General features: G+C 55.1%; 4 protein-coding genes across 8 annotated transcripts in view; 1 reads left to right on the top strand and 3 right to left on the bottom strand.

Moving 5' to 3' along the window:
* The window catches only part of GALNS (galactosamine (N-acetyl)-6-sulfatase), a 30061-nt gene extending 29186 nt beyond the window's left edge, over positions 1–875 (bottom strand). Inside the window, exon 1 of one of the 2 annotated variants that reach the window (XM_033127404.1) lies at positions 654–875. In XM_033127404.1, the coding sequence (XP_032983295.1) occupies positions 654–770 (117 nt within the window). In that variant the 5' untranslated portion in view covers positions 771–875. The remainder of the gene's footprint in view (positions 1–653) is intronic. The other variant, XM_033127405.1, reaches the window with a different exon arrangement.
* A 20-nt stretch (positions 876–895) lies between these two features.
* Positions 896–7149, top strand: TRAPPC2L (trafficking protein particle complex subunit 2L). Its single transcript, XM_033127407.1, has 5 exons — positions 896–978; positions 2363–2535; positions 4064–4151; positions 4337–4416; positions 5386–7149. The coding sequence occupies exons 1-5, from the start codon at positions 946–948 to the stop codon at positions 5429–5431; spliced, it is 420 nt and encodes a 139-aa protein (XP_032983298.1). The 5' UTR covers positions 896–945; the 3' UTR covers positions 5432–7149.
* Positions 7150–9169: 2020 nt separating this feature from the next.
* PABPN1L (PABPN1 like, cytoplasmic) lies at positions 9170–12597 on the bottom strand. The gene is made up of 7 exons (XM_033129229.1): positions 12337–12597; positions 11813–11951; positions 11458–11525; positions 10834–10940; positions 10645–10732; positions 9904–10046; positions 9170–9269 (listed from the first exon to the last, which is right to left on the bottom strand). Exons 1-7 carry the CDS (start codon positions 12595–12597, stop codon positions 9170–9172), a joined length of 906 nt encoding a protein of 301 aa, XP_032985120.1.
* Positions 12598–19724: 7127 nt separating this feature from the next.
* The window catches only part of CBFA2T3 (CBFA2/RUNX1 partner transcriptional co-repressor 3), a 91856-nt gene continuing 89783 nt past the window's right edge, over positions 19725–21797 (bottom strand). For 2 of the 4 annotated variants that reach the window (XM_033128322.1, XM_033128320.1), the window contains exon 12: positions 19725–21539. In XM_033128322.1, the coding sequence (XP_032984213.1) occupies positions 21249–21539 (291 nt within the window). In that variant the 3' untranslated portion in view covers positions 19725–21248. The remainder of the gene's footprint in view (positions 21540–21797) is intronic. The other 2 variants (XM_033128323.1, XM_033128324.1) reach the window with 1 other exon arrangement.

A 21797-nucleotide genomic window follows, 5' to 3' on the forward strand; every position in this document is an offset into this window, starting at 1 on the left:
CAAGGCTGCAGAGAAACAAGTGAATGGCTCAGCTCTAATCTTCACAGGGCTGGACCACCAGTGTGACGATGTGACCTGGCCTGGGCTGCACACAGACCTGACGGGATATTCCTTCTGCTTCAGTTAAAGACCTGACATTTGGCCAGAAATCTCAAGAGGGCAGGAGCATCCTGCCCAGGTGGTGCAGTGCAGTAAGGCAGGTGCAGTAAGCCAAAGGCAGGGGAAAGCGACTTTCTAGGCAGGCAGGGACTGGATATTGGTCAGCTTGGCACCCCCTTCCGTGCCTGGATACCCTGGGCACTGGGTGGGAGGGCAGGAGTGAGCAGGCCCTGTCAGGGAGCTGGACCTCCCCAGGCCAGGGCCGCTGCTGGTCTGGGCTGCCCCTCCATCCTTCCAGAGCCCGAGGGACAAGAAAGGCAACAGTGCAGGAGGGGTCTTCTCCAGGCCTGGACACCACTACCTCGCTTCAGCTTCACCCCTCTGCGAGGCTGTAGCCGTCAGGGTCAGGCGCTACCCTCACGTCAGCTGAACGCTCCCACGGCCCTCCTTGCACAAGTCTCCCCCCACTCACAATCCAACCCCCACGGGCTTTCTCCACCCACGGTCGCCCCCCCGCCCCGAGCGCGCTCCCCAGGAGCCCGGCCCACACTCACGTCGTCCATGAGCAGGAGCAGGATGTTGGGGGGCTGTGGGACGCCCGTGGCCCCCAGCCCCACTGCACTCAGCACCAGTAGCAGCCGCCACCTCATGGCCGCATCAGCCGGCGTCATGGCAACCCGCCGGGCGCCGCCGAGTCCCGGCCTGCAGCGGGAACAGGACGACTGCCTTTCCGGCCCGGCGGCGGGGCGGGGCGGGGCCCGGCCGGCTGAATGACAGAAGGGGCGGGGCCCCGGGGGATGCGTGACTGGCGGGGGTCACGTGACGCCGCTGGCCGGGCCTCCCAAGATGGCGGTGTGCGTGGCAGTGATCGCCAAGGAGGTGCGTACGCGGGTGGGCGGTCGGCCCTGCTCTGCTCTGGCGTTCGCCCTCGCCCTCCGCCTCCCCGCTTCCCTGCCCCTGGGACCCCGGAGGGATGAACCCGCAGGCTTGGAGGAGCCGAGGGGTCAGGGCAGTTCCGGGAGGCGCCGCCCACACCCTCCCGTGTACCTGCGGGAGCGTCAACGCCGGGTCCCCACAGGCCAGGACCTCCTTTCCTGTCTTGCTCCCGAGTCAGCTGCCCACTTCATCCTGCCGCACCGTGCACTTCCGTGGGCCAAGCCATCGCCCACCCGGACTAGCGACGCAGCACACAGTAGTCAAAATGCTGCTTTAAAAACAAACTAGATTGTGTCACGCCCCTGCCTAAAATCTCTCCAGTTCCGTTTCATTGCCTAAGGATAAGTCGGAATAACGTGGTCGCCTCATCTCCTTTCCCTATACCATTAGCTTCCTTCACTCCAACCCAGCGGAATTACTTGCCAGCTCCCCACTGGCTCGGCTCTCTCACCTTCGGCCTTTGCACCTGGAAGCCCTCTCTCCCTCTCCCATTCCCTTTGTTGGCCACCATAGATTTTATTTCCTGTAGAAAGCTGTTTCTGAATCCTGAGACTGAGTGGCCGTCCGCATACTCCTATGACACAAAGCCTGGGTGCCCTTTCTGTCTTTCATAAGACCAGGCTTATGAGGCATCCATGCTTGGAAGCTCCTGGGTGCTTCCCTCTTAGCACTATGTGCCAACACATTCTTTGTTGGCAGTTTTGCTGACTGTCTCTGTCATCAGATGTTTGTTAGCCCCATTAGGGTAGGGACAGTGTAGTGTTCACTATATCTGGGCAGCGCCAGGAACAGGACAGAAGCAGTAAATTGTGACATGTGGGAGCCCCAGGAAGATGCTGTTAACTAACTCCAGGGTTAGATGGTTGGGAATGGATCTGCTGAAATGAAGGGAGGTGTGAGCCATGCCTTGCAGGATTTAGTGAGAGGGCGTGCCAGTGCGTCTGCGAAAGTGAAGACATTATAGGGGGTGCTGGGTCAGGAAACAAGCAGTATTGTTGGGCCAGAGGAGAGCATGTGCTGGGACTGTGCCCCACACACAAGGTGAGTGACCTGTCCAGATGGCAGGATTAGTTGTCACGCTGTGCTCAAACCCATTTTTCTGAGCCATCTTTTTTCTGCCCACCCTGGTGATGCCCCTTTGCAGACAATGTGTAAACTTCCTCAAAATAGGTTGGGTCCTCTGAAGGCAGCAGTCTGGTGGATGGGGCTATTGGTTTTAGAGAAGGAGAGCATGTTCCCGTGGCTAGTTAGCTCTGAGGCCTTTTATTCAGAGTTGGCGCACACAGTGGATTGTCATCACTTCAGTTGCTGTCACCCTTTCTTGCAGAATTACCCTCTTTACATCCGCAGCGTCCCCATGGAGAACGAGCTGAAGTTCCACTATATGGTACACACGTCCCTGGATGTGGTGGACGAGAAGGTCTCTGCAATGGGGAAGGCCCTGGTGGACCAGAGGGAGCTCTACCTGGGTCTGCTGTACCCCACAGAGGACTACAAGGTGTATCCTTCACACCCAGTGGGGGCCTGTCAGAGGGCCTCTCCCCGCAGGGGATTCTGCCTACAGTTGTGCCATGTACTGTAGAATCAGATAACCCTGAAAGGCATTTTGTACTGTCAACGTAAGAAACGTCCAAACGTGCAGAGAATTTTTATAAGAGTTTATTTGAACCAGACTGACAACATATGCCAGGAGCAAGATCTCAAATGCTCAAGAGAATAACAGTTTTGCAGCTTTTTTTATGCATTTAACATTAAGTGGGGAATGTAAGGAAGATTATGTGGAGGGGGGGGAAAGCAAAGCGGGGATTGGATTACAGGATAGTTAAGAATATGGGCTCTCTTGAGGGCGGTTATTCCAAAGGTGTGTTAACCTAATGCATAGATACGATGGACAGGGCTTGCTTAAAGCAAAGAGAAACCTCTTACTAAAAAGTTATATGCCTGGAGTGTGTGACTACACTCCACCGTGACCTGCCCAGTTAGGTGTTTATGATCAGATCACCCTGTTACTTTCCATGGAATGGAGGTTACTTGCTTATAGAATTAGGAGGTTACTTGGTTATAGAATGCTTTTTTTTTTCCCCCATCCACAGTACCAACACTTGGAAAGAAAAAAAGGTGAGGGCTTTTAGCCGTGGGGGGAGTTAGGGCAGCTTGAAGCTAATTAAGACCTTATGTACTTTTTCCCTTTAATCAGGAGGATGTGGGAAAATCCAGGCTTGAATTACATGGAGAATTGTGACAGTCTACACATGTCCCTCGTCTGGTTTGTAGAAAAACGGGTGAAGCTCCTGCTTCATTACTGCAGGGATTCCTTTCTCAGGAGGGCCATCCACTCTGAGCAAGGCATAATTGGTTCACTCATTTCCTTATCAGGCTCAGCCCGAGTCACTCTAAAACCTTGACCACTCCCTTGGGACAAATGGCTTGAAATCCATGGAGTTCAATGATGTTCCCACAAGCAGTAATGTAGCTTGTCCAAACCTGTAGAAAATTTTTAGGAGAGTTTATTTGAGCCAAACTGACAACATATGCTGGGAGCAAGCTCTCAAATATGTTTTGCCCAGGAGCTGCTGTTCTACCAGGTGAAGTGGCCGGTAGAGGTGTTGATACCACAGGCAGGATTGGCCATATTTGTGAGACCTCTGGTTTTGTAGTTAATACTCTCAGGCTAGGCATTGATTCTTAAAGAAGGCAAGGGGCCCCAGGCCCTGGGCAGGGCAGCCCTGGCGTTTGAATCAGGATGGGGTTTAGCTGCCTGCCCTTTGCTCCTCCAGTAAACACCAGAAGCTGCCCCAAGGAAATGTCCAGTCACATCCAACGAGGTCCAAATGGTCTGGCATTGCTGGATGGGCCCAGCTTGGGGCACTTCCTGTGATGAGAGGTGGTCATGTTTCTCCAAAGCAGCTTTGGAGTAAGGGCATGTGCACAGATGGCCCTCTATTCACACACTCACCACAGCGAGGCCGTGTTTCATGCTGCCACCGAGTCCCTGTGTTGTCAGCATGTTCTTTAACCAGTTGTGCAGATACGGCTATGTGACTAACTCCAAGGTGAAGTTTGTCATGGTGGTGGATTCCTCTAACACAGCACTTCGAGACAACGAGATTCGCAGTGTAAGGGCAGGGTGTCTGCGACCGGTGCCTGGGCCTGTTTCCCCATTTTCACTTGTTTTGAAATGATTAGAAGCCATAAATCTTGTGCCCCTCTAGCTCTGCTCTGGGCACAGGAGGCTCTACATACCACCCCACCTGGTTGACTATGTGTACATGTGAATTAAAAATGTGGGTTCTTGTTTCAGATGTTCCGGAAGCTACACAACTCCTACACGGATGTGATGTGCAACCCCTTCTATAACCCGGGGGACCGCATTCAGTCCAGGTGGGTGGCTGCTCTCGGGTCTGCCACCTTCAGCAAGGCCCTGCTTGCTGAAAGGCAATGATTCTGAAAGGGAGGGAAGGTCTTTGTAAGCAATGAACACTGTTCCCCTAAGGCAGCAATTCTGAAGGAGCAGAACCCTGTTTTATCAAACAAACTCTTGCGCAGATTTCCAACATATAAAAGGGTTGGGGGGCAGGGTGTGGGGCAGAGCCTGCCCGTTTGGTTTCCCAGGTGTGCCCAGCAGGCACATGTGCAGGCCTTCTGGCAGGACATCCTCCCATCCCTGCCTGAGTCTGTCTTTGATGTTGAACTTGGATGGTGAGGAAATTGGATCGCAGATGTCTTCAGATAGTCTTCAAAATAAACAGTCAACATCGGAATGTCATGAAGATGCTTCATAAAGAAGGATTCCTGTGTACACACCCCAAGTCTGCTCCTAGGAATTCCCGACGTTTCTAGACACGTTTCCCAAAGGCTCCTGGTAGCCGGCAGGGGAAAGGATACTGCACTGACCGGAGCCAGGCCTTTCCCATGGTGCCTTCTCTCAGCTGTGACACTGTGCTTTGGGTCATCCTGGGTTCCAGAGGGGAGAAGCTGGCAGCATTATGCTGACCCCTTGTCTCCTGGGCTGTTCATGGCAGGGACAGCCACTGTTCTCACTGTACCACAGCCCGGCAGTGCCCACATTGCAGCTCCTCCTCCTCTGCCTGGAGACCCAGCCAGGGCAAGGTTGAATCTAGTGAGCAGGACCTCGGGAACCTGTGTAGGGAACCAGGAGGCAGGAAACCTAGATTCTAATTGCTGAGTGTGGCAGGACACACATCCTGGCCTCTCAGCCACGTTTACTTACTTGGATGTTGGAGACTGATGCCTGGGGCGTCCTTGGAGTCAGGCAGTGCCACAGCGCCTGTCTGCGGGCAACGGGTAGAGGGCCGCGTCTCCTCTGCATCGGTCTGTTTCTGTTTGCAGGGCCTTCGACAGCATGGTGACGTCTATGATGATCCAAGTCTGTTGAGCAAGAACACTGCTGCCTGTGGCTTGAAGAGAAGCATTTTGTATATAGCCGTGTTGTGTAGACGTGTATTTATTATCATTTGTCTTTTCCTGAGTGTCACAGACGTGCTGCGTGGGGGCAAGGCCTGGTTTGGTGCATGTCTACTAAAGGTCCGTGACATCAGGTTTGGCATTTTCTTTTTGTGTCACCAGAGGGTTTAACTAAAGAGTTTAATGCAAGACTTCAGGGACTGGGGCAGAGGTCAGGGACTAGACAGCTGGGAGCCACTGTGCCCACTAGGCACAAAGGGGCAGGGCGAGCAGGGTGGCCGGAGCCCACAGTGCGAGGGGCCCTGGAGAGGCTGCCCTGGAGAGGCTGCAGCCGTGAGCTGCTGACAGGCCCCAGTGGGACTCAGGTGCTGGCCTCTGCTCCACCTGCTACTCCTACTGTGCCCTCCAGAGGCTGCCCAGGTGGGGTGGGGTGTAGTGCCTCCTGTGCCTAGAGCGCCACAAGGGACAGCCCACACACCTTCCTCTACAGGGATAAGTCCTCTTGTCTCGCATCCGGCCCCACATCTGCACTTGTCCCAGCCTTGGGTGGCAGCCCTCACGAGATCTAGGACACCGCGTGTGACTGCAGCGTCTCATCTGTGGCTGCTTGCTTTGTGACCGTGAACGAGTCCTCTTCCACCTGTTAGTGCAGGGAGCTCCTAATGGCCAGAGGGCCAGATGGGGTTAGGAGCTGAGTCCCCTGCTGCCCCAAGCTGCCTGGGTGGTTGGGGCAGGGGGGGCTTACGTAGGAGGAGCTGATGTAATCATTATGTTTGCATTTTGCTTTCCCGGAAGCCTGCTCAGCTAAGTCCAGAGGACAGTCCTAATAGTTGACATGACTGAAGTGACGGCCCCTTTTGGGGTCAGGCATCCCAGGTTCTAGTACCCTTTGTCATTTGGGAACATGGCCCATGAAGTGGGAGAGGTGCCAAGGACCTGCTGGGCCTGAGCCCCACCTGCAGTCTGCTCTGCATTGTTTTCAGGCTAGTGCCCCAAGACAGTCGTGAGTGCCCCCCTGTCTCCCTCAAACGCTGGGGAGGGGGTCTCTGACCAGGAGGAAGGTGGCGCAGTTCCCTCTGGGGAGTGGGGAAGGCTGTAGCATCAGTCAGCCTGGGGCTAGAATTGGGATATGAACTCTACTCTGCATTCCTTTGGATGGCCTTCCCTTCTAACAAGCACAGGATTAATTTTTTAAATTACAAAAGTAAAAAAATAATCAGGAGGATGTTAAAAACACAAGTGCAGGTGGAATTGGAAAACCTAGAGTAGGGCTGAGAAGTACCAACCAGCAGGTGTTGGTTGTGATGCTAGTGGGCCGTGGGCCGCTCTCACACAGGACTTCTTCCCTGCAGTCCATGGTCGAGGTTTTAGTAGTGATCTCTGCTGCCTGACTAGTGACTCTGCAAATTAAGTAGGGACTGCAAGTTGGGACTCCCAACATCCACTGGATTCAGGTGGCAGGTGGCGTACTCTTCCTTGTTCATCTTTTTCCTTCTTCTTGCCTGGAACTTGGATGTGATGGCTGGAGCTCAGACAGCCATATTGAGAACATGAGGATATGATTTATCCACTACGGACGGGGAGCAAAAAGCTAGCAGGAGCCTGGATCTTTGCTGTCATACCAGCCCTGAGCTATTTGTGTTCAGCAATTTTTTAATGTGAGAAAAATAAATCCCTATCTTGTGGAAGTCATTGCTACCTGGGTTTTTCTGCAGGTACAGCCGGACCAAACCATACATGTTTTTTCTACATTAGGGAGTTTTCACACACATTGTTAGGTAGCATCCTATTTTCAGCCGGAGGAAATAAAGGATTACAAGTAATCTGCTAGCCTTTGTGCTGTCAGAACTGTCAGCAGTTTCAGGTTATCTTTTTGCAGCTCTGTACATGAGGCTGGCCTCATTGAGGGCTGCCTGCCTGCCTGTCCCTTGCCACTCCAGGACTGAGCCCCTTGGGTGCTGCACCTAGTCAGCCCTTGGCTGTTGTTCTGGGTGATTTCTCCTGCTTAAGTTCACCACCAGCAGTTCAGTCTTCCCTTGGGCATCAGCACCTCTCCCTCTCCTGCCCCAGATCAGACGGGGGCAAAGGGAGCCGTGCGTCTCAGCCTTCTTAGGCACAGCCACTCAGAGCCCTCGCCAACCCTTGTGGTGGCCACATCCAGGAGTGCTTTCCATCCTCCCTCCACTTTAGCCTGCTCAGGTCTGAAATCCACGGGAAAGGAGCGAGTCCTGGGCCCAGTCTCTCCTTGAAGTGGCCACACAGAAGGGATCAAGAAAATGCTTTCCAAAAGGAACTACTTGGGGTAGAAGACGCAGTGGGGCCTTACAGAAAAGCCAGCATGCACAATGAGTCCATCAAGAGCAACACATGACTCCCCTTACTGAGGAGGGGAACAGCTAAGGTGTTGAGCAGGTAGGAGCTGGTGGCATCTGCCTGGTGCTATATAACCTGCAGCTCAGGGAACTACCCCTGGTGGCACGCCTCCCCTGCAGCCCCCCGGCTCATGGTGCTGACCACGCACAGAGACCCCACGGCCAAGCCTGGCTCTGCCCTGAGCTGCTGGGTGGCCTTGGCAAGGTTCCCTACCAGCCCTTCTACCCACCTTTTCACTAGGAAGGAGGGCTTAAAACAACAGAAGTTGAGTCGCTCACAGTTCTGGAGGCCAGAATCAGGAATCCAGGTACAGCAGAGCAGGCTCCTGGAGGTTCTGAGGCCTCTTCCCAGGCCTCTTCCCAGCTTCTGGTGGCTGCCAGGGCTCCTTAGCTTGTAGACACATCACCCCAACCTCTGCCTTTATCTCCGTTTCCACGTCATCTTCTCTGTGTGTCAGTGTCTCAGCTCCAGTGCTTGTCGTTTGATTGAGGGCCTACTCAGATGATCCAGGATGATCTCATTCCAACTTAATCACATTTGCAAAGACCCTTTTCCAAATAAGGTCCCATTCACAGGTCCTGGAGATTAGGATGTGGACATATTTTAGGGGAGGGCCATCATTCACCCTACCATGAGAGCCAACCAGGTCACAAGGGGAGTGTGAACCTGGCCTGAGGGAGGAAGTCAAAGACGCATGTAGGTAGAGCGCAAAGAGGTGACCCATCCTCCCCAAAGAATGTTGTCGTCGCAGGTGCTGGAGAAGGGGGACCAGGGACAGAGACAGGGACCAACCCACGTGTGGGCTAACTGGGTGGCCACCAACCTATCTGTAAATTGAAGCACTGAGCAGCTCTGTTAGAAGCTTAAGGAACCAATAATCAAATAAGCATAACAAGGCAGAGTTCCTTTAGAAAAGTGCAGGGAGGGTTCTTTAGTAGTTATTTAACACTAGAACACAGTGTGTTTGCACTTGGCCCCAGGCTTCTTTCCCAGCTCTGAGTGCAGTTAGGGGATAGACTACATACTGCAGCTTCAGGGAGAAAGCCAGGTGTGCCTGCTTCGGAGAGGATGGCAGTCAGAGTACCCAGTATGGAAAACTCCCCTCTGCTTCCTGAACTTCTGAGGAGGCCAGGCCTTTGCCCGGGGCCCCAGTGCCCGTCCTCCTGCAGTGCCTCACACCACAGTGCCTCACAGGTGAGGACAGACGGAGGCAGGTGTCTGAGTCACTTGCTGTGGGGGAAGCGTGTGCCCTGAAGGCCCGCAGACCTAGGTGAAGACACCGTTAGCCTCTAGTACTCTGTAGCACAGGGCCAGTGGTGACACTGCCACACAAGCCCTAACACTGCCCGCTGGTTGTTAGCTGTGAAATGAGGTAGAAGCGAGTCTCGGCCCCACAGCCACCTCCTATCACCCGCCTTTCTCTGTAGAATCTGCACCTGAGAAAGACACAATGAACGCGTGTCCGAGAGAGACGAATAAAGGGAGGTCTATTGTCACGTGCTTTTAAAAAATATTCAAATTTAATAATTTATGCTTTACCATTAAAACACACAGTGCTATTTTTCTTTAAAAGGAGTTAGTCAGTGAGCCCCGAGTATGCCAACCCCGAGCTGAAGCAGCACTATGTGGGCCTCACCTGCCTGAAGCTTTGCCCAGTGCCCTCCAAAGCCTCAGTAGCGTCTCCTGCCAGGCCCACACCTGTACCCTGCTTCGTGACGTGGTTTTAGCCGTGGGGTCTGGGCCATTGTGCGAGGCCCTGGTGGGCCATCCTCCTGTCCGAGTGAAGAGGGGAGGAGTGGTTCTTACAGATGTGGGGGCAGCTTTCCACTGGCCCCGAATGTCTCCTCTGGCTTCATGCTCTCCTGTCCACCATGCCGTAGGACCCCACAGCACTCCAGACCCGCCCCCGTGGAGTAAACGGTCCCATGTGGAGCACAGCTGTATGTTCCGGATCCAGCCCTTCTTTCAGTATGGTGAACACCATGGTGAGACTCTGCCACATCCCCTGTGCAAAGAGAGAATGGGAGATGAGTGCCCACCCAGGGCTGCGCCCTTCCCACCTGCACTCACCTGTTCCGCCTTCGTGGTCTGAAGTGGGCCCTGCCCTGGAGACTGCTGTGGGGGAAGGGTGCTCCCCTGGCACCTGGGTGTCCCCGCAGGCCCCCTCGGTCCGTGGAGCTGATCCCTGGTAAGTTGGTCCTTTTGGGCAGCACCTGAAACCAAAGGCCAAGTGGCCCAAGACTCCTGTTCTCCCATCCTCCTCCCCCATGCAGCCTAAATCCCCTCCCTAGGGTAGAGCCCAGGGCGAAAGCTGCCTCCAGGAAGGCTTCCTGGGTTTCTTTGCTGGAGGCTCACAGTCAGGTGTGCTCAGTCCCTAGAGCCCACCAGGCTCTCGAGGCCCCAGGGCATGGGGCCTCCCAAGGCATCAGACCCTAACCTTGTTCTGGACCTTCTCAAGATCCCCACTTAGGCCTAAACTGTCCAGCCACATCTTTGGTCTTGTAATATGCCCCTGAGAGCCAACATCTCCCCCTACAGGGGCTGGGGTCCAGCTCCGGAGGGGAGCCTCCTCAGAGCCACACCCAGGCCAAACCCCTTGGGGTCTGAGTGCTTCCACCCAGCCCCTGCTGCCCAGCAGGTGTGCCCAAAGACGCTGGGAGATTGGAGAAGGGTCAGGCTAGGCAACTCCCTGTGCCTGCATTTCCTGGCATCTCGGGGATTAATGGGTTAATATAGAGAAGCTCAGAACAGAGTCCACACACCACAGTGCCCCACCTAGAGGTGCCCTGGTGACTCATGGGGGACAAGCACCTTGATGACCCGGCCTCGGAAGATGCTCTCATCCAGATCCACAGCAGCCTGGGCTGAACTCTCAGTGGCAAACTCTATGTAGGCATAGCTGGGGTGGGGCAGGGACTGGTAAGGGCCAGCCCAGGTCGCCCATGCCGGGCACCCGGTCCCCTCCCCTGAGGGGACCCTTCCCCTCGGCCCTGCACTGACCCTTTGGGGTGTCCGGAGAACTTGTCGCACAGGATGGTGACACGCTGCACCTCCCCGCAATGGTTGAAGTAAGCCTCCAGCTCCTCAGCGGTGCCCCCGTAGTCCACCTGACACAGGCATGGCCCTGGTGTTGGGGGCTCCTGCAGAGGCCTCAACTTCCCGGGGCCTCCTGTACCATGCTTTCTTGGTAGAGAGAGGTTGACTGGCCCCCAGTGTGTGGGTGGTAGTGGAGTCTTCTGATTCCACCCCTGCTGGGGGTGGACTGGGGACTGAGACAAACATGAACACCCCCACGTGTTAGGGGACCCCGCCCCCATGTTTATGTGGTCTGTGCAGACTATGTGGCTTTTTCAAGTGGAATTCGTTGCCAAAGATTGACCAACTGGGAGATGTCGTGTGTTAATCCTGGCTCCTAGCTCATGTTGGGAAATCAGAACACTTGCTGACACAGGCCCGAGGTCCCGTCCTACCTCTTCAGACCCCACCCTCCTGCTTCTCTCCTCTGGCCTCTGTGGCTTTGAGTTTGCCCCCCATTCATGTCCCTTCCTTTAATCCTCATAGCCAGGAGGAGGCAGCAGACCCAGGGTGCCCCCTGAAGGGACCCCATCTTCCTTCTGCACTCACGTTGCCCACATAGATGGATCTGTGGTCCACTTCCACCTTCTCCACGGGAGTCCCAGGGCAGGGGCAGTCTGCAGAGAGAGCAGCCTCAGGAGGTGAGGGGCGGGGGGCTTGCCTTGGGCTCGGGGCTCTCAGCAGCTGCTAAGGGTAGGTACCTCACATTTGTGGCTCATTCCTCACTCCTGGAGGAAGAGGTCATCCTTTGGGCCTATTCTAGAAGGACTTACAGCCGCCTGCCCGGCCAATGCTAGGGAGCATTGCCCATCCTGATTTACAGAGGAAGACTCAGGGCTCAGAGCCGTGTGTCCGAGGACTCGGGGGCCCACCAGCCCAGGGAAGGGGGCCTGCTGGCTCCTACCTGTCTTGGGACTCAGCAGCTGCCGGGCCAGTATGGCCCCAGCGCCCTCCTCTTTTCCTGCGTGGCCCTGCATCCTAGGTAGCTCTGGCCGCTGGGCCTGCTCCATGGCCCACAGCTTCAGTTTGATGGCCTCCAGCTCCTGTCAGCACGCAGCCCCACGCTGAGCCCCAAGGAAGGACATTCCTAGGCTCCTCTTGAGGGAGGGCAGAGGGGGGCTAACCTGACCCCTGCTGTCCTCAGGGACGTGCTGGGGGCTTCTCCAAGCGGAAAGGGAAGGTCACATGGACTGGGGCTACAGAGAAGTCCCTGCAATACTTCCCCAACACAAAGGCCCCTCCAGCCCGTGCAGGGGTGGGCATCCACACTACCCTCCTCCAGGCAGGGGACAGTGGCTCTCTCACCTCCAAGGTCAAAGCTTAGCAATTTGTTTCCTGTCCCTCCGCCCACCCCCAGGCACAGGGGCCCTGAATTCCCTGGCCAGCCTCCGCCCAATGCTCCGCCACTGGGATCCATGAGGCTGTTACCTGGTTAGGTACTGGCTGCCCGCTCATGTCCTCACTCTCCAGTAGAGACAGAGGGAAGCCTGCATCTTCCTTATCTTCCTCAGTGTCCTCTGCTTCCCAGGGCTCCTCCTCCTCCTTCCTGTCCCCACACCCTGGCCCCAGAGGGGTCTTCTCGGTCCAGCTGCAGGCCCCCCAGCCCTGGGCCTCAGGGTCTGAGGAAGCCCTCTGGAGCCAGGCCTCGGTGGGGGGTGGGAAGAGAGCACGGCTGAGGAAAGGCCACATGGTAGATGAGCGGGTAGGAAGGAGAGACCTCCAGCACTCACCTGCACACCAGCACCTACTGGTGCTCTCCTGGGGTTTTAAGCCCTCCCCCAGGTCAGCTGCTCCCACTAAGCACTTAAAAGGCTTCCAGCTGCAGCCAAGCTTCCAGTCCTGGCTTCTGGGCCCTGAGGGTCAAAGGCCGTTTCTTTACCCCTGGCCCTGTCCCCTTCCTCACGGGGTAGGCACCTCCAGGACACTCAAGGTGGGGAGAGAGGAGTGCGGCTGGGCTGCAGGGAAGCCTGGGAGAGCCTCCCCTATGCGTCAGCTCAGCTAGGCCTGCCTTGAGGACTGAGCTAGGTGTGGTGACAACCCAGGAAGCTCACTGGAGTCACCATTCCACACACCTTGCTCAGTATTATATCTTGCTGAGTGGTAGACAACTGTTAGGATGACATGGGCACAAGCAAATTATCCAAGTGTGCAGAAGCCAGAAGGAGGCATGTGGGTTCAGAGCAGGCTTCCTGGAGGAGGTGGCATTTGAGCCAGCCTTGATGGACTGGGTCAGGCAGAGCTGTGGCCAGGACAGCCTGAGCAGAGGGAACAGCTTGGGCAAAGGTCTGGAAGGGATGAGGACCAGATGGGTGCCTGGGGAGCAGAGGTCTACCTCTGTCCCTCCTCCTGACCCCCAGGGACTCACCAGGAGACCTGCCCTCGCCCACTCCCATTTTGGACCCTCTCTTAGGTGAGAGCCATTTAGTGAAGCCAGAATCCTGCCCTGGCCACAGGGCCAAATGGTTGAAGTTGAATTATGTGAAGAGCAGGCGGTGCATACTGGGGGGCCTGACGGTAATTTGCAAAGCCTGCCTCTGTTGTCTCCACTGCTCTTCACTTGCTGCCCACAGAGGGCAACTGAAGACCTGTGTCCCTGTGTGCCCTGGTCTCCTGCATCTGTCTTTGCCTGGCTCAGTCTTGGTGGAGATCCTGTTGTGCCTTTTCTGTTGTGCCCCCTGACATGTTTACGGGGAACCTCTCTAGCGTGTTTGCCCACCCCAGCCCAGAGCCCACCTCCAGGACACAGCAGGTAAGTCAAAGTTGGGCCAACTGGGGTCTCTTCCCTGGAAACTTGGAATTGGGGGCTCAGGGGTGGGGAGAGTTGCAGGCCACAGTAGAGCTGGACTATGAGCCCGGAGCTGGAGCAGCATTCCTCTCCTGGGACTGTGGGTGTAGGAGGATGAGGCATGTGTCCTGGAAATGGGGAGACTTGTGGCTGCTACTCCAGCTTTGGGTAACTGAGGTCCCCTGCCTCTTTGCCTGGCTCCCCCTTCCCTTACCCCACTCGGCTCTGTTATCACCTCCATGGAGACTGTGCTGAATACTGCATGGTGTCCCCTTGGCCCCTGAGGGATGGTGGTCTCCAGGCAGAGTCTCATGGCCCCAGTTGTCTGTGCCCCTTTATGTGCAGGCCTCCCAGCTCAAATGCAGGTCGTCCTTCTCTCTTCCCTTTCCATCCCACACTTACATGTAAGGACTCCAGAGGGCGCTATTGCCCCTGTGCCACTGCTTCCAGGGAAACTCCCTGATTGCTCCTCCTCCTTCTTGTGGTGACTGCGCCGTGGCCTCGCCCTCTGCCTGTCCCGTGTAAATTACACATCCCCAGGTCTCCCCTGGCAGGCCAGAGTGCCTTCAGGGCAGCGTCCATGTCTGCACGGAGGACAAGGCCATGGTCCCAGGCTGGCTGGACAAGGATGGATGTGCAGCCACAGTCTGTCTTTCTCCCCCAACACAAGGCAGTTGGTACGCTCCCTACTGTGGTTCTGAGGCCCCAGGGAGGGTCTCTGGGCCTGGGCCCTTCCCTCTACTTCCATGTGGGAGGCAGGGCACTAAGTTGAGAGCCGCTGGACTCAGGCCCGGCCTCCGGCAGCCTCCCTCTGAGCTCAGACTTCTGCAATGGAAAAACGTTGTCATCCCACTCTATGCCGAGATTGCTGACACACCAGGCCCAGCTGGGGCTCCCGCCAGCCGCCTGGCATGGGGACAGCCTCGCCCCCACACTGGCCTTTCCAATGACGCCTTTCAAAATACACCATGTTCCAAGCCTGGGCCTGAGTATTAATAACACCCCTCCCCCAGGGGCCACCAGCGAACCAGGAGCTCTGAGTCCTGGGCACCCAACCCTGGACGGGACCCGCCCTGGGAGCAGGGACACTATGGCTAATATCCTGGCGACTTCTGGCCAAGGTGTCCCTTCCCTTGGTGTGCACCCTCAGGTCCCATGTCCACCCTCAGGGTCTTGTGGGAGGTGCCTAGCACTGCCAGAGGCAGTGGGGCTTGGAGCCCATGGGTGCCATCTGGGGTCCAAGGTTGCCCAGATCACCTTGAGGACACAACCTTTGCAAGTTGACCCCACTTGGCAAGAACATAAGAAGCTGTGGGTGGACTGAACCCACATCTGCCCACATCCCAGTCACAAGCCAACGTATGTCACATGGTTGTTCACCCCCTTGGGGCAGGGCCCTGTCTTTCTTGCCTGGAATTGAGAAAGCCCCCAGTACGTATTTGGTGAATCAGTGTGTGAAACGGGGCTCAGCCGGAGTTACCTGGAACCCAAGGAGAGGCAGAGCCGTGATGGCAAACGTTGGTTTTATTACACGACACAGAGGTAACTGGTGACCTGAACTGTAACGTCTTACAGCATTTAGGTCAAACAGAGTACATCAGAGGACACACGACGGGGACAGCATGCCATGGATGCTACACAGCTTCGAGGAAAACCCGTTACAGGAAAACGACCCAACACTCAAGGTCCAACTCCTTTGGGGGAATTTGAAAAAAAAAAAAAAAAGGGAAGAAAGAGAAAGTGGCAAATCAATGCGTTCCCCACGAGGTTGCGCGAGGCTGTGTCTGGGCTCTGTTCCCACAGCCCGACCCCCTCGGCCTGAGGACACAGTGGGTGAGCCAGCGGCCGGCATGACTGGGCCCCTTGTCCAGATTGCAAACAATGGCGCCCAATGCCTTCATTCTAACATTTAAACACCAGGATCCAGTTTGAGGTCCAACATCGCATTACTGCTAGGGGTCTTTGGGGTGGCACTCTAGGGGCCGGATGAATTGAAACAAAAGGAACAGAAGCATGCAAGGTGGAGTTTTCTAGAACTTTGAGGGACCAGTACAGGTTGCTGTCACAGACACCCAGTTCCCCCAGGCCTTATCTATGAGGTGTCCTGGGAGAAGATGGATCCCCAAGGTCCAGCTCCTATACCAACACTGCTTTCCTTGTCTTGCTCCTCTCCTGCTAGCATGGCTGTAAGCCGGGGCCTTGATTCCAGCCCCAGTTTTGGAAAATGCTCTGTGTGGTGAGAGAGCCTGGAGGCCCAGGGAAGTGGGCCGTTGGGGCTAGGGAAAGCCTCTAGGGTCCCAGGAATACCCACCACCATAAGCCCAATTCAGCCTGGGAATGGCCTAGTCCTGCATCATCCAGAACTCTCCAGTGCTAATTTCCAGTTGTCTAGAACCCCAGGATGGAATGTGAGAATGGGAGTGAGGCAGCGTGACCACGAGCATCCCGGGGGAAGGGGGGCTCCAGATGCTGGTGTCTGAGAGACCAACATTGGGTTCTTTCTTCCCCTCCCCCTCCTTCCCTGGGGACACTTCCTCCCAGCAGTGACCCCTGGAGACAAGGAGGGGAGAAGGCAGCCCTGCCCCACAATATCAGGGTTTTGCCAGGGAATGTGCTCACCCTGACTGGTGGCTCTGGTCACAGGGCCCTGAGTAGGTGTGTGGGCTACCTCCCAACTCGTACTTCTGGCCCACGGCCATCGCACTTGCCAGGTGGTCCCAGACTGGCCGGAGCTGTTGCTAGGACATTGGTATAATATGCACATAATGCCTGCAGCAGAACCTTATCTGTCCCTAGAGCAGGCCTGGACCAATGGCTGGAGCACTGGGAGGGGGGTGGCCGAGCCCACAGGCAGATTCCTTTAGGGCAGCCAAGGTCATGGGAAGATCCAAAGCGCCCGAGGCAGCTTTGGAATATTGCGGGGGCTGATGGTGTGACTCTGTGTTCAGTGGGTGGAGAGATGGTTGGGTGGATGGGCTGAGGCATGGTTGTGTGGGTTGGATTGGAGGATGGATTGATACACACATGTGTGGTGTGTACAGGGGTGGGCGGTAGAGAGACAGGTGGATGGATACAAGGTAAGAGGATGAGTAGGGGAGTGTGGGATCAAGTGATAGTTGGGGTAGAGTGATGGATGATGGATGGATGGATGGGTGAGTCAGTGGGGGAATCAGTGGGTGGGTGAAAGGCAGACAGACGACTGGATTGGTCAGAAGGATGAACTGATGAAAGGAAAGAATCAATGAATAATGGTAGGTGGGTTGAGGGGATGGGCAGAAGGATGGCTGGACCTGCTAACTAGAGTGGGCTGGGACAGGCAAGATGGGTGTATGACAGAGACAAGGCTTTGGTGTCATTTTGAGGACATATTTGGAAAAATTGGCAAACAGGAAGAAAGTTAGGGCCTGAGCCAATCCCTTTTCATGTCATTGGGATGAAACCAAAAACAACACCCCTTGCCCCTGTCCCGTTTATCTCCTTCTGCCACTGAACTTCTTGGGGCTCTGACGAACGACCCCACCTGCCCAGCCCACAGCAAAGGGCAGTCCCCTGCCGCTTCCCGTAGGTCGGCTCCCCTTATCCTACAGCCCTTACCCTGCCGGACCCCAGAGGCTTTCTCTAGCTCTCCTCTTTGCACCTGGTAACCCAAGGCTTCTCTGCGTTCTGGTGAGCCATGGGGATGGGGACCCTCTCTATTCAGATGGAGTCTGAGGTGTGTTCACACATGGAATGGGAGGCACATGGTATTCTTTGCCAGCAGAATACCCCCTAGACACCACCTGGGGATGGTGACACATCCTAAGAGAAAGGCCAGCCTGGGTCCAGGCTGGGAAACAAGGAAACGAGAGGAGGGAGTGGGAAAGGTTGATGCTTTCCACATGGGAGTGAAAGAGAGGGGCCTGGGTGCCAGCACTTATCCTGCTGTCCCCACCTGTGGCTTTGGACTCTGGCTGCTGCCTTCCTGTCATAGTTTTGGCCTCAGAACGGGAGAGGTAAAGCTGCTGTTTTGGTTTGATTTGGGGGGAGGGAGGCTCTGAGAGCAGCCACATCTCACAGAGCTTTTGGGCCACCTGCATGTTTGATTTTGGCTGCGGCCTGTGGAGAGGAGACCCTCACACACGCACTGGTGGTCAATGGTGTGTAAGCTCAGGAGGTACCCGGGCAGGACGGCCTCTGAGCAGACAGTAGGAGGCGAGATCCCCTCTTTGCAAAAGAAAGGCAGGTGCTTCAGGTACAGATACCGGTGCTACACAGACACTCATATTTAGCACCACCAGTCTAGCTCCCAACGCAAAAGCTCTGCTCGCACCCCCTGCCCCCCCAAAGCTATTGATTCTGTGTTTGGTTCTGCTGTGAGGTCATTAGCCAAATGGGGCCTGAGCACAGTGATTGACAGAAATACCAGCTCCCAAAGCATGGAAGGAGCTCCAGCACCTTTCTCAGGCCTCCCTGGGCCGGAGGAGCTGCCTGCTCTGGCTGATGCAGCCCTCACCAGACTCTGGATCTGGCTTCCTCATTGCAACCCCTCCACCCCACCTTGCTGCCGTCCCCTCATCCCGAGGATACTCTCAGCCAGTGGGGGCTCCGTCCATGGGACTGTAGGTAGCCCCTCATGTCAGGTTTCTGCAGCTCCCACTAGTGGTGGCTTCTTGGTGTATGGGATCTGGATGTGGGAACCATGCTGGGAGGACTTTTATAATTCGCTTGAGGGGGCCATCTTCTCAACAGCCGGGGTGGGAAGGGCTGCCCCACCTCAGACCCTCAGCCTATAGTCCTTTCCTGGAGGTTGGTCTGGCCTGGGTGCTGCCTGCAGGCCAACAAGCTAGTGTCCCTGGAATACTTGCTTGTCCCCAAAGGGGAACCAGGAGAGGAGAAGGGAAACAGAGGCTGGCAAGACAAACCCGCGGGTCTTCAGGTGAGGGTTTCCTCCACGACTCACTTCAGACCATCGGCCTCAGCCCCAAGTCCTGACAGCAGGGACGTGAGTGATCAGAGGCCTTAGCCCTCCTCCCCCAAACCCTCAGCATACCCAGGGTAGATGCTCTCCAGACACCCCCGTTCACCAGCACAACCTTGTGGGAAGAGTCCAAAGGGGAGGCAGGCCCATTTCACTGCACATCCAAAACTGCCGTTTTTATAGGTTCAACGCTTGCAACAGAGGAAGACAGCAGGCTGGAAACACGACAGGCAGGCATCCGCTGTCTCGACAGCCCAGATCCCAAACTGGTCCTTGCTTTTCTGAAACCCACAAAAGTAAACCTCTGAGAGGCTGATGGACCCACAGCACTGGGCAACGGAGAAGGTGGCTGGAACGGGGAATTTTCTGGAGGATAAAATAGATCTATCTCGACTTTCAGAATTAGGTTTCCACTGTCAGGCGTGGTTCGGGATGGCACCTGGTATGTGTCAACCAGATGGGATCCTTCCTTTCAATACTCAAAGAATGAATTCTTACAACTCTGAAAAAATAACAGCAAACAAACCCATTGCTCCCCGTAGGACCACAGTTCAGATTTCTTTGAAAATCGATTTCCTAAACTTTACATACTTTTGCAGTTTCTCTTAATTTTTTTTTTATTTGGCAAACATTTCTTCTTTATTATCATCATGAATATCATTATTTGGACCTCTGCAAGGACTATATACATTCACATTAACGTACACTATTGACTTCTTGCCTCTCGGCGGGGTGCCCCGGGAACCCCGGTTTCAGTAGCTGGTCACTGCCCATATTGCACTCCAGTCCTGGGAACTTCTCACAGCGATGCAAGAAAATGCCAAATCATGGACCATGTCTGCTGTTTGTTCTTCCATTGAGTACAGGTGAGAATTTCCTTACTCCTTTATTTCCTCCTTGAGATCGCTGGGGGAGTTGAGTGGGGTAGGGGTACAGAGCTAGAGTGGGGGGACCTCCCCCCTGAGGATCAGCTGGACAGAAACGCAGGGTTATCCACAGCTGACCACATCTCCAAAAGGTGTGGTGAGGGCGGACTGTTCTTGTTTGTAGTTTTTTTGTTTTGTTTTGTTTTTGTTTTTTTCTTTTTCTGCAAAAGTGTGAAGGAGAGTAGGTGCAAGGAATACTGGGGGTGGGTGGTGACGGGGCAAAGACGAGTCGGGTAGGGGGGCATTGAGGAGGGGGAGAAGAGGTAGAGGAGGAAAAACGGAGAAGCAGTTCATTAAAGGCGCAGTTGCTGTCTCCTTGTGCTTTGAAAAGCACTCAAGAATCAACCCGAAAGATTGTCACAGTTTTGTTTCGGAATTATGCTCTCTCTGGGAAGGACATGTTAGCACTTTTTTTCACAAGTGGAAGAAATGAAATGTGATGAAAATTCACAGAGGGCGTGAGGACAGACGGAGTTATCTTCTGCACACGCTTACCACACGGCTGGGCATGCCCCGTGCGCACACGCAGACACTCTCACGTACACGGCAGGTGGGGTGCTGAGGGCTGCATTGCCCACCACTCTGTGCCCAGTGAAGGCGCTGCCATCTCGTCGAAAAGAAACAAAAGTCGCTTTTTGTTGGGCAAAACCCTTCAAACCCCAATATCCCAAACTCCAAAAACAGAATCAAAAGGAAAGACCGACATCTGAACAAACCCAAGAGTGGAGGAAAACAGTGAAAAAAATACTTTGGCAGTGACAAACAAATTTTGGATTTTGACTTTTCGTGTTTGCTTTTTGGATTTCCTTTGGAACAGAGGTGTGTGCGGCGTCCTTGGCTGGCTAGCTGGCAAGGTAGTTTACAGGTATGTTTCCTTTATTTAAAAAAAAAAAAAAAACCTTTTTGGATTTCTACTTAAAGCCAAAGAGTTTGACATTAAAGGGAAAAAAAATCTGAAACCAAAAAATGCTTCTTGGGTCAGAAACTGAAGTCTTTCTTACCGTCTTTACCCAATCGGCCACATACCCTTGGGGTAGTTTCTGTGACACAGCGGCTCAGATCTCCGGCTATAAAATAACAGTTTTCTTTCTCCCTTTTTAATGAGGAAGGGGAACAAAAACCCATAGTTTTCTTTGTCCATTTCTGAATAGCTCTTTTTGCCATAAAACCTCCCAAAATTCTTCACTGAAAATATAAGCCACCAAACAATTAGTTTTTTTCATTAAAGAGAAAGTGTGTAAAAGTCATAAAGACAGAAGAAAGGAGAGGGAGAGGGAGAAGAAAAGGAAGAAGGAGAAGGAGAAAGAGAGGGAGAGGGAGGGAGGGAGAGGAAGAGAGAGAGAGAGAGAGAGAGAGAGAGAGAGAGAGAGAAGGAAGGGCAGTGGACCAGCCGGTGGTGCTCAGGCCAGCGGCCAGCGTCCTCTCCGTTGTCTAAAGCTCAGTGGGAGGTTCTGAGGATGCTTGAAGAGGTTGTTGCGTGAGATCGTCAGGTAGCTGAGGAAGTTGCGTTGAATGCAGTTTTTGTTGGTTTTGTGTTTTCTTTTGGAGAGAAGCAGTAGCAGCAGTGACTCCAATGGTTGGGCTCCCAGGGCCGGGCGCAGTGTCCGGTGGCTGGGGCCTAGCGGGGTCGGTGGATGCGTGTCCGTGGGCTGAGCAGCGGGTCTGGGAGGGGTCAGCGGGGTGCGGCATCCAGTGGGCCAGGGGAGCCGGGGCGAGAAGGCCCCGTGGAGCCAGCTTCACTGGGGCTGGCGGCGCCCGTGGGCAGGCAGGAGCCCAGGCTGGCAGTGGCATCGGGCTGTCCAGGCACCGGGTCGGCCACCACGGCCGTGGAGCCCTGCAGGCTCTGGCCACACACGTGGTGGTGCTTTTCCCAGTCCTTGTGCTGGCAGAAGGAGCCGCAGTAGCGCGCTGCATTGCAGCCGCTGCATGTCTCGCTGGCCTTGCGCCCACAGTTCCAGCAGCTCTGGATTGGGGTGGGGGGAGGAGAAGGTCGGGGTGGTTCAGGGCTAGGCCACCCCAAATCCCCAAAGTACCCAGCCCAGCTGCAGAATGGGAAGTGTATACTCTAAATAAACCAGCTCAGACCCAGCCAGGGCGTCAAGTAAGACAGAAAGACCCGAAATGGTGACAGCCTGTGGGGGGACGCTTGGTGGACACAGCCCTTCAGCTGGGCTATTTTGGGAGGATGGGCTCCCACTACTGTGCTGCACAACTCTAGCCC

The sequence above is a fragment of the Rhinolophus ferrumequinum genome, chromosome 15, assembly GCF_004115265.2.
Source record: "Rhinolophus ferrumequinum isolate MPI-CBG mRhiFer1 chromosome 15, mRhiFer1_v1.p, whole genome shotgun sequence".
NCBI classification, from domain to species: Eukaryota; Metazoa; Chordata; class Mammalia; order Chiroptera; family Rhinolophidae; genus Rhinolophus; species Rhinolophus ferrumequinum.

Excerpts from the sequence above, each read along its gene's own strand:
- PABPN1L (XM_033129229.1), bottom strand. The coding sequence starts at position 12,597 with ATGTGGCCTTTCCTCAGCCGTGCTCTCTTCCCACCCCCCACCGAGGCC. Across the intron at positions 11,526-11,812 it reads GCTGCTGAGTCCCAAGACAG|ACTGCCCCTGCCCTGGGACT; the intron begins GTAGGAGCCAGC and ends CTCTCTCTGCAG. Across the intron at positions 9,270-9,903 it reads AGACCACGAAGGCGGAACAG|GTGCAGATTCTACAGAGAAA; the intron begins GTGAGTGCAGGT and ends TGTCTTTCTCAG.
- TRAPPC2L (XM_033127407.1), top strand. The coding sequence starts at position 946 with ATGGCGGTGTGCGTGGCAGTGATCGCCAAGGAG. Across the intron at positions 979-2,362 it reads TGGCAGTGATCGCCAAGGAG|AATTACCCTCTTTACATCCG; the intron begins GTGCGTACGCGG and ends CCTTTCTTGCAG. Across the intron at positions 2,536-4,063 it reads CCCACAGAGGACTACAAGGT|ATACGGCTATGTGACTAACT; the intron begins GTATCCTTCACA and ends CCAGTTGTGCAG.